The sequence below is a fragment of the Mauremys mutica genome, chromosome 7 (assembly GCF_020497125.1).
Source record: "Mauremys mutica isolate MM-2020 ecotype Southern chromosome 7, ASM2049712v1, whole genome shotgun sequence".
NCBI classification, from domain to species: domain Eukaryota; kingdom Metazoa; phylum Chordata; order Testudines; family Geoemydidae; genus Mauremys; species Mauremys mutica.
This window is the reverse complement of record NC_059078.1, coordinates 86,102,493-86,120,693: the sequence shown is the minus strand read 5'-3', so window position 1 is coordinate 86,120,693 and position 18,201 is coordinate 86,102,493. Positions and strand designations below refer to the sequence as shown.

General features: G+C 39.9%; 1 protein-coding gene across 1 annotated transcript; it reads left to right on the top strand.

Moving 5' to 3' along the window:
• Window positions 1-5,576: 5,576 nt before the first annotated feature.
• On the top strand, window positions 5,577-18,201 carry TACR2 (tachykinin receptor 2). Its single transcript, XM_045024595.1, has 5 exons — window positions 5,577-5,977; window positions 10,759-10,953; window positions 14,767-14,923; window positions 16,704-16,900; window positions 17,954-18,201. The coding sequence occupies exons 1-5, from the start codon at window positions 5,577-5,579 to the stop codon at window positions 18,063-18,065; spliced, it is 1,062 nt and encodes a 353-aa protein (XP_044880530.1). The 3' UTR covers window positions 18,066-18,201.

Genomic DNA, 18,201 nt, shown 5'->3' with positions numbered 1-18,201 from the left:
CTTTAAAATCATCAACTGTCAAAATTATTTAAAAAAATTAAAATTGAATTCTGCCAAACCTACCTTCATTCAAGCCTTGTGGGACTCCACATGTAAGAACATTCAAAGTGAAGAAGCAGCTGTCAGTCAAAGCCTTTGGCATTTGTCAAAAAGGAATAAACAGAATCAATTTAACTTCATCCATCCCTGCCGTATAGCACAAGGATTGGCTGTGTTAAAAGAGGTTAAAAAGTCTAGTAATATCACCATGAGATTTTGGTGGAGGGAGGGGTTGCCTTCCCTCCATGGCTTGAGGTCATTGCTAGCACATATTCTGCATGGCACAATCTGTAAGGGCATCCAGCATAAGGAAATGATCAATGAGTTTTTCTGACCCCTTTGCCATCTGAGATAAAGCTTGCATGCCCTTACCATTTATGAAATGGCTCCTGGATGTTGAGAGAGCTCCTGAAATATTATGGTCAAATTGCAGCTGGTCCTTTGCTAGTGAACAAGTGTGGAAGAGGTCATCAGGGGTGCTCATGACCCTGTTCCTTGTGCTGGCACAGTTCAAGAATAAGGGGCAGTGTTAGTATTGCCAAATGCTCCAAAAGAGGTATGGGCCTGGCCTCAACTTTTTCTACAATGGCTGATAGACTCAAGGGGAGGAGCACATGGTACTCCTCAAAACGTTGTAGGAGCAGCCTATTAGAACACTGTGGTAGAGGGCACAGTGGTGCATAAGGGTTACAGGGCTCCCCTGCGTCTGCTATTTACACACTTGCTCACCAAAGAGTCTCATGTAAGGTCTTTATTATAAGTCTGTGTTGCACTGGTCATTGTAATCTTTGCAAAATGTACATGCAGATAATATGTAAGGAGATTTTATATATATATATATATATATATATATATAAATAATGGAATTATGTTCTTAAATCCTTGAAGTTAAAGGCAGGTCACCCAGAGGTTCCACCAGACAGGAGAAAGGAGACACTTATATATTATGTGTATAGCATGTGTCTTAGAGTGGAAGTCTATTTGCATACTGAGTCAAATGCAAATGAAGAGATTGCGGGGACTCCATGAGAATAAATTAACAGGAAGAGGAAAGAGGTGACCAGTCAGGACGGGAAGGGGACAGTTTATAGGTGAAGAACAAAGGACTGGTCTAATATAGCTAGGGGGGTGCAGAGCAATGGCTTGGCTTCCTTCTGGGGATACAAGCTGCCAGTGGGCTCGGTTTTAGGAAAGGATGGTCTCCGCCATCTTGTTGAAAACATTATGAGATGGCCTTTGTGTAAGCAGTACTTTATTAGACAAAAGGGCATCTTGTTAGATAAGTTTAGATTCTAGAGTGCATGTTATGATTTTGTTTTATATGTAACCATTTGTTTCCAGTATTTCTACTTGCTATCACTAGTATCTCTGAACTTTGTTAAATAAACTTATTCTTGTTTTTGCTATAAACAAATCTAAGTGCTGTGTGTTAAGCAGAGCTCTGTCCTTTGGTGTATCTGGTAAGCTGTGGTGTACTGTTCCTTTGGGAACAGAGGATCTGGAAATTGAGTATCTAGTGCAACAGGGGCTGGGCACTTTAGGGAAACACTCAGAGAACTCACGTGTGGGAGTGTGCCAATTGCTTAACTGAAGCGCTGCCTGGGCAGTGTTTGTGTTCCTTGTAGCTGATATAGTCAGGGAGCTGATCCCTGGCATGCAGACAAGGCTTCCTCATGCCAAGGGCAAGTGGTAGTGAGGTGCCTCTCAGCCCTGGGTATCACTGGAAAGCATTACACACAAACACACACGTACACACATCTCCCTGCTAGCAAAAATACTCTGCCTGTCCTCAGGAACTACCGGTAGTGCAGTGGCTCGTCTACTGTCTTCCCCCCAGCACAGCTCTGACTCAGACAGCCACAATCAAACTCTATTTTGCCACACCCAAGGTGGATTTCGGCTGATAGGAGGTTAATGTTGCTTAGGTCCTGCTTTTGTAGCTGCTACATGTACAAAGTTCTCACTGAAGTCAACAAGAGTTCAATGTGTGTAACAGCTATAGGAACAGACTCTACTTCCTGTAATATCTTGTATTATTTTTCCAGAATAGAAAACATGTAAGACACATGCTTCACGGCTCAACCACTAATCTTTTTACAAGCTTGCAGTTCTTTTTCTTGAGATAATCTCTAGAATTGTTACTTATTTAATACTGTTCAAGATTTAAACATTCTTGCAATGAAAATAAATAAATACTACTACTACTACCCAGCTGTTATGGCTCTTTTCATTAGTAGATCACAAAGTGCTTTACAAAGGAAGTAAGTATAATTATCCTCATTTTACAGTAAATTTTCAGTTCTTCTGAGAAGGACCTTCTTTGTGTTATAAATAATATACTAACCAGGAGGTTTGGGCTTCTGTGAAGAATTTAGAGGCATGTTTTAAATTAATTACTACAGTTTTCAGTGCACAAGCCATAAGAACATTTGGTCCATTTAAAAAAGAAACAAAAAACAATCTATGCAACTGGCAGGACTCTTGTGTGATAATATAGGCACTATACAAATAGAAAATGAATGAGAAGGCGGGAGTGTACTAATGAGAATAAAGGTATGAGGTGGCTAATATAATATGCTGAAGTGTTGACACAAGGATGGGTGTGATCAGATTAAAAAGCTTTGTAATGGAGCATTATGTGGGCGGAAGAAGTCTTATCATGTTTGTGGAGCTTAATGAGAGAGACTGACACCATGGTCACTTTAGAATTTCAAGTAATCCATATGGATTTAGTTTCATCTTGAAATTGCACTGTCTCTTTTATTCTATTCTGCAATCTGTAGGTACAATTAACACAGCACTTTTCTGGGGTTTTGTTTTTTTTTGAGAGGGGGTTGGGTTTTTTTTTTTAAATCAGGAGAGAATCTTGCTCAGATTATCTTTGGAATTTAATGAGACTACAATCAGGCCATGAAAAACCTTGAGGAATACTATTAACAGTTGAAACTATCTTGCAGAATAGATAAAAGTTATGCTGTATGGTCTGCAGAGAGTTGTGGGTTGCTAAGTTGTTTGGTGAGGTTTGAGTAGAACAGGTTTTTGAAAAGCCTGGGAAGGGTGTGTAAAACTGTATGATAGGACATCTAAAAATGTATTGTTGTATATGTGTTCCTATAGAAGGAAAGGGAAGGAGTGAATTAAGGTAGATTTCATTATGAAGAGAGAGTGATATTTTCTTGGGAGTATAACAGATACATAGAACCTCAGAGTTATGAACACCAGAGTTACAAACCGGCCAGTCAACCACGCACTTCATTTTGAACTGGAAGTACACAATCAGGCAGCAGCAGAGACAAAAAAACAAACATATACAGTACAGTACTGTGTTAAATGTAAACTATAAAAAAAATAAAGGGAAAGCAGCATTTTTCTTCTGCATAGTAAAGTTTCAAAGCTGTATTAAGTCAATGTTCAGTTGTCAACTTTTGAAAGAACCACCATGACGTTTTGTTCAGCGTTACAAACATTTCAGAGTTATGAATAGCTTCCATTCCCAAGGTGTTCATAACTTTGAGGTTCTACCATAACAGCACAAGGCCTGGTATGCATAGTTCGGTAAGCATTTTTTTATACATAATTATACTTTTCCTTCATACTGTCTCACAGAACACCTGCTTTAAAAATTTGCTGTGATGATGCAATGAGTTAAATGGAGGCTTTCTTCACATCTTAATGCAGTAAGAGAGAGATCATTTGATTCTATATGGTTGGCTCTGCTGGTAAAAAAGATCATGAAATAATACCAACTGCTCCATTGCAGAGGAGCCTGAAAGGGGCATGTATGGAACCTCACAAACTATTATTGCTTGGATAGTATCATTATGACAATGTGGAACTCAAATGGAAAGTTTTTCTTTGCATTTCCCCACCGTAAATGATTATCCAAGGGAAGTGTATGCTGTGGAGGGACAGAAGGACAACAATTTCTACCTGCAGGCCTATTTACATCAAGGGGAGCAAAGTTAGGCCAATGCTGAGCCCTCTTTAAAATCCCATCCTACACATGTGGTGCCTTAAGATTGAAGGGTTTTTTTGAGGCAGGACCTATAAAACACAATAAGCATATTGTCTCAGTGTATGCCTACAGTACGAGCGCTACAGCGGCAAAACCACTGTAGTGTAGCCACTACAGTGACAAAGTGTTTTTCCATTCTTGTAGTAAATGCACCCCTGCACGAGGGGATAGCTAGGCAAACAGAAGATTTCTTCCATCACTCTAGCAGCATCTACAGTGGGAGTTAGGTCGATCCAGCTACATCACACAGTGCAAGACATTTTTCATAGCCCTGAGTGATGTAGCTACGTCAACCTAGGTTTTAGGTGTAGACCAGGTCTCAGTAATGTAAAGTATAAACCATTTGAAAAATATAAAGTACTGAACATTAAGATCAAGATAACTCCATATCAGGCAATAATGGATGGGTTTTATCCCAGCAGTGTCTGGGTTCATTCTGGGACTCCTATTTTACAGATCGGGAGCTGAGGCACAGAGAGGCTCAGTCACACATGATGTCCCTAGTGGCATAGAGAACTGAACCCAGGTCTCTCATACCCCAGGCTAGTGTCCATCAGAGACAGATACTACCTTTCACAAATTATTGTTCCCCTTGGCTAATTGTATTGAATTAACTTCCCATAACTTTTAACTTTCTTCTTTTGGCTACAAAACTATTCTAATGTCTTCTGTAGATTTTTGCTTTGGTATTGTTCACTTCCATTTACATCTGTAGTATTCCACTGGCTCATTTCTGCACTCCTTGAACACTGAAGTGACCACTAACGTCAAGAGAGTTTTGGAAGCAAAAGGAATGCAGGATTAGTAAAATGCTACCATCTACATCTAGGGTTATAAAACTTGACAGGAATAGACTAATCTCAGAGATTATTTGAAGAACCCACACAGAAAAGTTTAAGCACCACCTCATGAAATTTCATTTGATGTCAAATTTTTTGTTTAGCTCTTGTATGCAGTAGACTCCACCTCCTCTCAAAAATCCTTTTAGCCCTTGTAGAAAATTTATAACACAGAGAGATGACAACAAAATACCATCACTCCTACCACAGAGTCTTTGTATTTCTATCATTCTCTAATATCAAGGATTCACTTTTCAGAACCAGAAGGATTTCCATTTGGATTAGAACTTTTGATGATTTGACACTTTTTTTTTTTTTTACCTCTGAAAATCTAAAGAAAGTAAAAGAGATTCTCAACCACAGGTCTGGAATTGTTAAAAAAAATACAAAAGAATCTCAAATCGCCTTGGACTTCCTTTTTTTTCTTTTTTTTTTTTTAATATCTTTTCAAATATGTCATAAATTAAAGGGCTGGGTAGGAGGTATTTCATATATAACATTTCCTCTTGGAACTATATTATATTACTTGTAAATCAGGGCAAAAGGATGTTGTGTATTGAATTCTGATACATTTTGTTAATTACTTCTAATTATTATCTAAATAAGGAATTCAGAACACCAATGACTATTGTAAGAAATCATCAAATGCTAAACAGGTTTTCTACATTTAGCTGAAGAAAGAAATGAGCACAGCTTCCTTTTTAAACTTGAACAATACTTTGCTGGCTGACTCTCCTGAGGATGATGGCAATTGGACTGCAACAACGTTTACCCAGCCTGGATGGCAAATAGCCCTTTGGGCTATCACTTATTCTTTCATAGTTACTACATCAGTTATTGGCAATGTGACTGTCATCTGGATTATTGTAGCACACAAAAGAATGAGGACTGTTACCAATTATTTTATTGTTAATTTGGCTCTTTCTGATCTACTTATAGCTGCTTTCAATACACTTTTCAATTTTATTTATGCCAGCCACAACGTCTGGTATTTTGGCAAGGAATTCTGCAGGTTTCAGAACTTTTTCCCTATAACTGCAATGTTTGTGAGTATTTATTCCATGACTGCAATTGCTGCTGACAGGTAAGAGATGCAATGGAAAGGTAAATAAAAAAAATTTAAGATAAAGGAAGATTATTTTATTGCAAGACTTTGATTATGGAACAGTTTCACAACTGGCCACTTCAGTGGTTTATTAACAAAAAGGATTAATAGCTGCATATTTACTGAGGGATTAGATGGTTAGGAGATTGGTAATGGGATATAGACCCTTTCACCTCTAGGTCACTGATCTGACTCAAACCTGGGTTAATGTAATGAATGAAAGTGACTTGTATTTCTGAGTTTTGCTTTGTTTTAAATGTTAAATATCATAGGAGGTTCCTAAATCTTCATGTAAATAGAAATAATTTTTTTCACCCCAGAAAGACCCATCATTTGTTTGGAGGTGGAATTTATATAATCTCTTACTGAAAATGTCATAATCCACAATGCTATTTCTGAATCAAGATGCAACAACAAAGAAAAGGCAAAGAAATATACTTCAGATACTAAACTTAGCATCCACAAATTGTTAGGATTTATTATTCAAGAACAAAACATAGATTATATTCATTGTGATTTTGCATGTCTTCGATAAGTAAGAGGCAATTTAATATTTTCAAAATGCTCCATTAGATTTGCAAAATTTATTTCACAACAGGAGCAACTTGCAAGATTTTGGTACATTTATGGTCCAAATGCTAAATGAGAACACTTTTCTTTACTAGGAAATAGTCTAAATTCAATGGAAGTTATTTTTCCTTGTCTGTAAGAAAGGAAAAGGAGTGAAAGCAGCTAAACTGACTCTCAAACTCTCCAGTTCCCTCCGGGCCTTCTCCAGCCCTATTTGATCTTCTCCTTGATCCTTTTTCAATCAATCTTCTCCCCAATCTCCTCCATTCTCCACCAGGCACTAGAAACACCTTTAATCTTTCCCCTTCTACCTTCTCTGACTCTCCAATCTTCCCCAAGTCATCTCAAGGCAGTGACTCCGAGTTCACAATTCAGGAAATATCTGGGTTTCACTGATTCTTCTCAATGGAACTGCAATGTCCTGACAAAAATTTTTCTCCTATCAAACAAGGGCAACATATAAGTCTCTTGCCAACTGTCTCTGCCAGAAATATCGTTTATCTGCAAGGGTAAGACATGCTTCCCTCTGGAACCCTTCCAAAGGCATTATTTAATCAATCACCAGGAGTTGCAGTACTGTTCAGAAGTGAGAGTAACTGTTGTGACACACTCAGTCCCCGCCAACCTTGTGATAGAAAAATCAAGTTCAGGATAAACAGATTTGCTTGCATAATATCCTGCAAAATAAGTCATTATGCCCTTGCAGTACACATTGCACATTCAATGTATGCTGAAAATTATACTTGAAAATAGAAATATGTCCTGATTAACCGTTACCAAATTTTAACAAAGAATGGTGCTGTTGATAATTAGCCCAGAGTTAGTACAAATAGAAGTAAATATGATTTAAGAGGGAACAGTATTTTGATTTTAGAATTCAGACACAGGTTGCTTTTCTGGCTTTAAATCAAAGATTTTTGATAACTCTTATGTACATCCTTAGAACTGGTCAAAAAACACTTAAAAATACATTCCACCTCAGCCCATTCTCATCTGTATCTACTTTTACTCCTTAGGGATTCTTGGTAAAAATATCTATAAAGCTAAAACCTTTTTAGTCATATGGTAAGGTTCAAAAACAAAACTTGGCAGCTCTGCCTAACCATGTTTAGCTGTCCTTTACTTGACCTTAAATAGATCCTGACACTGTCGCCTGGAAACTGAAAGATTCTGTTTCCATTTATTGTTATAGATGTTAATGTTTGCTCAAGCTCAGTTGTCTCACCTCGAGGAAACACACTAATTTAAGACAGTTTATCCTAAAGTAGCAAGCTAAAAGTGGCATGTCTAAAAGTCACTTACCTTACTGCTAGTCATTACTATGGGGAAAGACCCCAGTCATTTTGCCTTTGTCACAATGATTAGCACTGAGCTGTTTCTTTCTTGCCAGCCAAAGGATCTGCTGATATTTCCAGCTGCACTGTATATAATAATACCTGAAGAACCTGCACAGTATCACTAATGCAGACAAGCTACATGTAGGCCTTCAGGCAGAGATGTATCAGTAGCTGGAGATTCAAATTCCAGATAACAAACCCCTCCAGGCTCCCTTGGAAAAGTTCATAAGCACATAATGTTCATACTACAGTTTGTGCAATTGATCCAGTTGTTTTGTCTGCGTAGGGAGGAAGTCACATAGAGTGAGGCATGATTGAAGCCTGTAGGAAGTGGGAGAAGAGAAAGAGAAGGGGACCTCAGGGACGTAGCAAGGAGGGAGGGAGAAGAAATCTCTAGATTTGGGATGAGTGTCTAAACTTGTTGGTGCTTATCTAAAACCATCATCTCACTCATCTGCTCTGCATTGCTGTAATACCTTCCTTAGTTCCAACTCTTGGTTAAATTTCAATTCCTCATTGACAGCTCAGGCAGTGCCATAATTGACAGTTATATTTCAGAGTTGCTTTTCATCATGAGAAATGGAATAGAACACAGATAGATGCATAAACTTTTGTAAGCAAACACTTAGGGGATTGTTTACTGGTTGACTCTTTCCCGGCCAGGTTCTAGCAAAGTATAACTCAATATACTGTAGACTAAAGAAACAAAGTATCACAGGAATTGTACATTACTTCTCGCTAAATAAGGCTCTGACAGATATGCAATACTTATGGTGCTTGTGTTCATGTATTCTTTATCATGTCTATATTATATGAAGACCTGGACAGAATTCTCTTCAATAGCCAATTTTTCTTTGCTATGAAAACAAGGAAGTAATTGGAGTTTTCCACTCTAAGGGTAGGTTTACACTTACCGGCCGGGCCGACGCGGTGAGTTCGACTTCTCGGAGTTCGAACTATCGCGTCTGATCTAGACGCGATAGTTTGAACTCCGGAAGCGCTGCAGTCGACTCCGGTACTCCACCACGGCAAACGGCGGTGGCGGAGTCGACGGGGGAGCCGCAGAGTTCGACCCCGCCGCGTCTGGATGGGTGAGTAGTTCGAACTAGGGTACTTCGAATTCAGCTACGCTATTCACGTAGCTGAATTTGCGTACCCTAATTCGAACCCCCTTTTTAGTGTAGACCAGGCCTAACTGGACTTTGAAACAACCATGATAAAGAATAAGGCAGATATGAATAATTGATTATATAGTCTCTAGGATACAACTGCATTTTTACACAGAGAAGTTAAAAACAAGGCATTGCTCTTCCAAGTAATTTTATAGTCAGCTAGATACATGACATGATTGTTCTGAACAGGTGTGGGAGAAAAGGATCAACAGTATACCACTTAAACTGCTAACACAAGTGCTAGAATGGTCACAGAAAGAGGAGGAGGGTGACACAAGGAGCTTCCAATGCTAAAATCAACAATTCAGATCCATGACAAATGACTTGCAAGACCACGATCTGTGGCTGAGAATAAAATAGGAGGCTTTGGTGGAGACCCTGCTTTAATTTAATCTTCCCGGATAGCGGGAAATAGATTCCCTGCAACAAAGCAGTATGTAACTCAAAGCTTTAATAGGAATAATATATATACACATTTGCTACTGAAAGTGTGAATGCAATTCATGCTACCAAAATTCAGACCAAACGCATATCACAGTTTCAGTACTTTTTTCTGGCTTCAGTGAGAGACAGCTGCAACGATGTAGCAAATCATTCTTGTGGACTGAGCTGGCTTTGCAATTATTCAGCTGGGCCTAACACCAGTTCCACAACAGCAGCACATTCAGCTGTCTTCGTTATTTAAGGTGGACTGTGTTCATTCCTGGACAATAGTTTGTTTTAGTCTTTGCAGAAAGTTTCATTTATCTTAGTTCATTCAAGCTTTCCAAATTAGTAAATTATAACATACAGCGAGGAAGCAGTAATTAATTATGCAGGTACTCTTATACAAAAGAATAGCTCTCTATGAATGTTATTGTACTAACTAAGGCTAAGGGTCGGCGGGTAGCGTTCGACTTCTCGGAGTTCGATATATATTATAATATTTAATATATATATTAAAACATTTTATAACAAGTCACTGCTAGTTTATCCCAAGGGAATGCATTATTGTGTGTAAAACTTCTTATACCTTGTATCAACAGTGTCTAAGGCCTGGTCTACACTGGGTGGGGGGGTCGAACTAAGGTACGCAAGTTCAGCCTCGAAGTACCTTAGTTCGAACTACTCACCCGTCCAGACGCCGCGGGATCGAAGTCCGCAGCTCCCCCGTCGACTCCGCCACCGCCGTTCGCGACGAGACGCGATATATCGAACTCCGAACGCGCTCCTGTCGACTCTGGAACTCCACCACCACGAACGGCGGTGGCGGAGTCGACGGGGGAGCTGCGGACTTCGATCCCGCGGCGTCTGGACGGGGACTTCGATCCCGCGGCGTCTGGACGGGTGAGTAGTTCGAACTAAGGTACTTCGAGGCTGAACTTGCGTACCTTAGTTCGACCCCCCCAGTGTAGACCAGGCCTTAGACACTGTTGATACAAGGTATAAGAAGTTTTACACACAATAATGCATTCCCTTGGGATAAACTAGCAGTGACTTGTCATAAAATGTTTTAATTTTTCCTTCCAGTGGAAGTTACTCAACCAAACCAAACCTAACAAAAAAACCCTGCACCAATTGAAATATGTACAGTTTTGGTTATTTATTGATACATGATTTGGGATATTTTTGCCCTCATTATATTTTTTGACTAGTTTATTGGTACAACAATAACAATGATGTTACCCCATTTTTCTCCTAGGTACATGGCTATAATTTATCCCTTTAAGCCCAAACTTTCTGCTGTGAGCACCAAAGTAATTATAGGAATAATATGGTTGGTGGCTTTTGGACTCGCCTTCCCGCAGTGCTTTTATGCTGAGATCATGACTGATAATGGAATGACTAAATGTATTGTTGCCTGGCCAGATGATGTTGGACGGAAGCATCAACTCACGTAAGAACTCCTCAATTGTATAAAATAGAAATGAGAAATCTATACAGCATCACTTGAAAGTTTGCTGAAAGTTTTTTTTAATTTCAGTACCCTTGGTTACAAGAGCTATAAGCAATAAGGAAGTAATATCCTTCTGACTCCATGAGGCAAAGAGGAGGACAACTGTAACCTTAAGCACCCCTTGTTAGCCAGCAATAAAACAGCATTGCAACCTAGGAGAAGGCTGTTCATCTCCTTGATCAGAGAATTTGTGCTGTAACCCAGCTGATGTTGCAGAGGGAGACAATCAAGGGGATGGAAATGGGGGTTATATTGTGTGAATGTGATAAGAGAAAACTGAATGTAAAGTCTGCTAAATAGACAAATCTTGGTTCCAGTGAATCCCCTGCACCCCCTGCTTCAGGCAGGAAGAATCCAAGTATTTTTATAACCTGATGACCATATAATTAGCTAAACACATAATCTACTTTGATGTAGCAAATAAGTACATAATGTCATCATTCCGAGAAGACACACATACATAGCCTTTTGTGGTTAATGCCAGAAATGTGTGCCAAAGGCTTCGTGCATAATCCTCCTTTTACAGAGTTTATGTGAAAATGACATCTGCTGTAACTGAGTAAATCAGTTGTTCCCTCCCCATAAAAGGTGGTTGCTTAAAATAATCATACCAAGCATAACATTTATATTTTCCTTACATGAGATGAAGCTTGTTGGATAACATTAGATAGCTGTTATTGCCCAAAAGGGTCCGAGGTACTCTGCAAGAACGAGACCGACTCCACACTGAGAGTAATTGGCTTTAATGAAGGTAAAGTGACACATCTGCAACGGGGACCCCAAGCGTTGCTGTCACTGAGACGGGGACCCAGCACCCTGTAGCTCGGCCTGGGGTGAAGTCCTAAAACAAACACAAAGCATGCTCATTTTATACAAACAGCAGCATATCAGCTCATACATAATGCAATAGACACTCTCCGCCCTCCGGGGCTGCCTCCCTGGCCAACAGCCAGGGACTTACCACACAGCAGTCCCAGCCGGCTACAGCAGGTCAAAGCTAGCATGCTGTGTCCTACAATAACCGGAGGCCGAGAAAGCGGAATTGCCTGAGCTAAGCCATAACAAAATCTTCCAAGGTTCCCTAGACTGCTACATTAGCTGGGGGGGGGGGGCAAGGTGGAGGGCTGGTTAACCTCTCCCTTGTCCACTGGCAGCCCCCATTGTGTCATTGGATTCTTTTGAAAGAAGCAAAACCATTACAGGGTGATGTGCTGGTGACCTTACCCCTGAAGAGACTGGAGCTGAACCACGACTGTGTTGGGAAAGAAGGAGAAACACCCAAAAAACCCACGCCATTGAAATGACTGGAGCCTCAATCCAGCACTTTCTGACCAGGAAGGACATTGAGAACTGACCCTGGTGAAGAAACGAAGAATTGTACACAGGCAGGCAGGCAATAGACAGAGAACTTGGAAAGGAAAAAAGGATCGGGCCCAAGCGGCCAGGCTACAGCCAACAGCTTGGGAATTTCAAATATTCAGGGGGATACTTGGAATGGTGATTTAGCTGAAGAATGTATATAGTGCTATGTACTTGTAATTGTATTAGGCTTAAGAGCATATAAGTAGTGATGTTTTCCTTTAGTGTTAAAAAGTAGGAGTTAATAGTAAGAACCCTTAAGCTGTGAATAGCTTTGAATTTAGAAGTAAGCCAGGATGCAATTGTATTATTGTAAATGATTTAATTGATAATGTAATTTTCCTTTTTTTTGCCTGATGGTAATACGGGTATTTGTATATTGTATGTAATGATTGTTTGCCCAGTAGGGGTAGTTTTGTTTTTGTTTTTTAGATATTAAGAAAATTAGTGTTAGCTGTATAGTATTTAATGTATTATGTATTTATTTAGAGTTTATATTTATGTTTTATGTTTGTTTTGTGGTGTTTGTTTTTTTGGCCAGAATTATTGTTGTGTTGTTAAGGTTTTTATGTGGTTTATGTTGTATTTTCTTTAGGATTCCCCCCCTCCCTCAGTGTCAGTTTGATCACCTGACACATGAGGGATGGATTGGTAACAGAAATTTGTCACAGTTTGGTGAGCAATAGAGAAGGGGGGGAACCCTGCAGAATTTATGTTATTTATTTTGTTTTATTTTTGTTGATTTGTGTTTGTTGTGTTTGATGTTGTTGGTGTTGTATGTTATGAATTGTATGATTAAAGGTGAGCCCTAATAGATTAAGGAAATATTATTTGGTTTTGGTGCACTATTTAGCTTTGGCTTTGTTTTGTTTAACCGGTTATTGTTGTTTTTTCTGCTCTGTTCATTTGGGCGTTGGGGGTGTGAGCGGAACTGAACTTCTCGTTCGTAATTCCTCAGGGTGGAAGCCATGTGTGCGATGAAGCTCTGAGGTTGTCCTGAGATTTTACAGTCCCGCCCCCCCCCTGTAGCGGATAATGTAATGGAAGTAGGAAAAATCTGGCTTAGACTGTAATTTTTCTCTGCTCTTTGTGTAATTTTTTGTTCTGTTTAAGCGCAAGCAGACAAATGGGAATGCTGGTGTTTGTATTGCTAGATTAGCTCAAGGTTATGCTGCTGTTGTGGTACCGGAGCGCTGAGAAGGCGAGGGGGGGAATGTAGCAGTCTAGGGAACCTTGGAAGATTTTGTTATGGCTTAGCTCAGGCAATTCCGCTTTCTCGGCCTCCGGTTATTGTAGGACACAGCATGCTAGCTTTGACCTGCTGTAGCCGGCTGGGACTGCTGTGTGGTAAGTCCCTGGCTGTTGGCCAGGGAGGCAGCCCCGGAGGGCGGAGAGTGTCTATTGCATTATGTATGAGCTGATATGCTGCTGTTTGTATAAAATGAGCATGCTTTGTGTTTGTTTTAGGACTTCACCCCAGGCCGAGCTACAGGGCGCTGGGTCCCCGTCTCAGTGACAGCAACGCTTGGGGTCCCCGTTGCAGATGTGTCACTTTACCTTCATTAAAGCCAATTACTCTCAGTGTGGAGTCGGTCTCGTTCTTGCAGAGTACCTCGGACCCTTTTGGGCAATAACAATAGCGCTCTCATATACAGTCGAACCAGATGCTATTGGTTTTGGTGGTAGCGACAGCTGGGTAGCCTGCTTTGACAGTTGGTTTAAGTATTTATTTTTGTGTTTGTAAATAAAAAAACAATATAAATAATAATCTAAGTTTGAATGCCATTCACTTATCAAAACTTTACAAAGAAAGATTCCTGGTTATCTTTCTTAAAAATCCAGCCACACTTGCTTCCAATACATCAAAATTTGAAGTATTTAAACCAACAAAATTCCCATTGACTTCAACAGGAGTTTGCATGATTAAGAACCTCAGAATTCAGCCCAGTGTCCTTGTGCACTGGAAGGTACTTTATGATTTTATAGCATTTTGATTTTATATCTTCCATAATTTGTGGCTAACTTTTTTATAGACACAAATGCTGTAAATCCCTCTGTCATGACCCCAGTAAGGCAATGAACCCTGAACAAGATGACATGAAATCTAAGGCACTGTTAAAAAGATAAATAATGTTGTCCTTAAAAAGAGCCAAGACTTCAGTTTGAGGAAAGATCACTAGAACATGAAAGAAATGCATTTTTACAGTTTGTGGAAGTTCCTTCCATCCGCATTGAGGCTTTAAGGTGAAATTCTGTTCTCAGATGCAGGTGCACAGCTCCCATTGAAATTAATGGACACCATGCAGACACATCCATGGCAAATATTTGACACTTGGACAAAAGCTCTTTGAGACACACATTAAATGTGAAGATGAATCTGTTTTTCTTTTTCAGGTATCACATCATAGTGATTGCCTTGATTTACCTGCTGCCTTTAATAGTGATGTTTGTCGCATATAGCATTATAGGAATTACTCTTTGGAGTAGTACAGTCCCCGGAGACCACACTAATAGAGTCTATCATCACCATCAAGTTACTGCCAAAAAAAAGGTTAGAAGTGAAACTTAATAATTATCTTTTATCTTGCCAGCGATTTTGACATATTAAGGATGTATGAAAAAGTGGCAAAATATTTTAGAAGGAGGGTGTGACATTCCCCTCTGGTGTTATCTGGACCAGTGATCTGCTAGGTCACTCAAATCCTTGATGCTGGGAGCCAGCCTTACCCTGCTCTGCTGTGAGAACCCCCACTCCTGGGCTGTTCACACACAGCCTCTGACATGTAAGCTGCTCCTTGGATTTGCAACTGAATGACACTAGCCAATATTTCTGGTCCCAGACACAACCCTAGAAACCTCCATCTTGCAGTGTCCAGTTATGCCCGCTGGACACTAATATGAGTGTCAATTTAACAAAGAAATTGATATGTACCAGGCTTGTTATCTCAAAGGGGGGGTCTCTGACATGCTTCAAACCAAATGCACTGCTTCAGGTAGACTAAACAAACAGATTAACTACAAAGATAGATTTTAAGTGATTATAAGTCAAAACATAAGTTAGATTTGGTCAAATGAAATAAAAGCAAAACACATTCTAAGCTGATCTTAACACTTTCAATGTCCTTACAAACTTAGATGCTTCTCACCACAGGCTGGCTGGTTGCTCTTCAGCCAGGCTCTCCCCTTTGATCAGCGCTTCAGTACCTTGGTGTGGTGTCTGTAGATGTAGGTGGAAGAGAGAGAAAGAGCCTGGCAAATGTCTCTCCCTTTTATCATGTCCTTTCTTCCCTCTTGGCTTTGCCCCTCCCACCCTTCAGAGTCAGGTGAGCATTACCTCATCACAGTCCCAAACTGACCAAAGGAAGGGTAGTGACTCCCTCCAGAGTCTAACAGATCCTTTTGCTGCTGCCTAGGCCAGTGTCCTTTGTTTCTGTGAGGCTGGGTGGGTTTGTCCCATACCTGCCCTGATGAGGTGTGAACAGCCTCTCTGCTCTTGGAGATTTTTTTGCCTGGGCTTGCTTTAAGCCATGAGGGTACATTTTCAGCCTCATAACTATATACATGAAATTATAACCTATACCATTACTATAACAATACTGTAACAGTTACTATAACATCACTATAACAACCATGCTCAGTGCATCATGAGCCTTCCAAAGACACCCAACATGACAAACTTTGCATTGAATTCCACACAATCATTTTATAAAGATGAACATGGGGCTGGAGGGTGTTCCCCCCAAGATACAGAGTGTCACAGAGGGGGTGAGGTGCTCTTTTCACAGACTTCCTAACGAGTGTGAAATGCAATAATTTGTCTACAAGAGAGAGCTTCCAATCAGGAGAATGTACTGATTTGCTCAACACTACATTGAGTGGAGGAGGTAGTGTCCAATGGATTCATGCTTCAAGGAATAGATCTATGTATGCTGCAGACAGGAAGAAATTTCTCTTCCCATTATACACCACCACCAGTTCAACTGATGGTGTCATTACCTACCCTTTCCCTAATATTTCCAATTTGACTGTAAACAATTCCTATGGAGCAGGCTACCTTAATATGCTAAAATGTATTAATGCAAAGAAACATATAAAATCTACTGTAACTATATGCCCTTGCACTTTCTGCGCTCAGAACTCCCATCAGCATCAATAGTGTAGGAGTTCTTCTCATTGATCTAGGGCATAATAAGGCCCCTAATATATGATAAAAATATGCACTGATTTAATAATTCAGGAGGAAGAACAATATTGTTTTAAATCAGTTAAACATGAAACTTCAGATAATTGCACAGAGACAATGAAGTAAAATATTCCTTTTATTTTTCTAGTTTGTGAGGACCATGGTCATTGTTGTGATAACTTTTGCTGTCTGTTGGTTACCTTATCACCTCTACTTCATCCTGGGGAGCTTCAGGGAAGACATCTATCAGCAAAAGTATATTCAGCAAGTATATCTTGCAGTCTTTCTGCTTGCTATGAGTTCTACGATGTACAATCCAATTATTTACTGCTGCCTTAACCAAAGGTTAGTAGCAAAAAAAAACAAAACACCACCATCCTATAGACAAGTGGCTAAATTCTCTAGGTGTGAATGGGAGGAATTCTATTGAACTCAGTGGAGCTGTGCCCATTTAGACCCACAGAGAATTTAGTCCGGTGTTCTCTGAACACGCTCTGCATGTTACCAGCCATTTTAAATCAGCTTTAAAACGTTTGGCCCTAGGGAAAGTTCAGAAAGTTACTATGTGATCAAATGATCAGAACTTGCATCCACTCCCGTGGTGCAGGATCATTCCATAATAGGCATTTGCATTATCTGCCTCTTGTTTGCCTACCTGATGCAGTAACACCTGACATTAGTGTGTCTAGCTATGGGCTGCCTACAGCATAAATCACAATTAATTCTATAACAAAGCTTTCCACATTTAAAATTAATTATTAGTTTCTTCTGACTAGCAAAAAAAGAAAGCAGGCAAGGGCAGAGAAGCAGTAGTCATCCTGATTGCTTATTCAGGTATCCACGTAAGCAGGCTTGCAAAATGAAGACCTAATGAATTAATAACAACTCTTCTTTATTCAAAACAACTCCTCTAACGTACTAACTGGAATTTTCTCAGTACAGCTCACGGTCATTTAGCATTTACTAAGAGTGACTATATTAAACACACAAGGGACCTACATGAACATCCCATCTGTAAATATCAGAATGAAAAACTAGCTACCAAGTACAATCTTGCCACAGCCCAAACTTGTAGGGGTTTTTAGGGGCTTCTGTGTTGGGAGGAGCACTCTTTTAGGCTCTGATAGTGCATTGCATAAAATAGAAAGAGACATGATCACTGCCTCATACTGCTTTGTCCATCTGAGCAGTGAAAGTTTCTCTTTTTATGCATTCAATCCCCCAACAGCCAAATTCTTCCCTCAGACAAGTGCATAGGGCTCTCATTGACTTCAATGGAAGCCTTTCATATCCCCATGCTCATTCAAGGGTGGAACACGCCCCATCTCTCTCTCTCTTTGCAGTTAGGATGATCATTGTATCATTTAATTTCCTTTTTGTGTTTGTGCACATTTGCAGGTTTCGTTCTGGCTTCAGATTAGCTTTCCAATGGTGCCCATGTATAAAAGCAACGGAGGGAGACAAACTTAAACTTATTTACCCATCAACTTCACAGCTGATCCGCAACTAGCCAGCCAAACAAAGCTAATTGAAAAACAGACACACACTGAAACGAGAAACAGAAGACATCATTAACCTGCATGCATTTAACACTTGGATTTTTATTTTGATGCTCTGGAATATTGTTCAAAATATAGTCTCTAAAA

Bases quoted from the DNA above. Each gene is read 5' to 3' on its own strand.
- TACR2 (XM_045024595.1), top strand. From the start codon at position 5,577: ATGAGCACAGCTTCCTTTTTAAACTTGAACAATACTTTGCTGGCTGAC. The intron at 14,924-16,703 runs GTTAGAAGTGAA...TTATTTTTCTAG, and splicing joins AAGTTACTGCCAAAAAAAAG to TTTGTGAGGACCATGGTCAT. The intron at 16,901-17,953 runs GTTAGTAGCAAA...GCACATTTGCAG, and splicing joins TACTGCTGCCTTAACCAAAG to GTTTCGTTCTGGCTTCAGAT.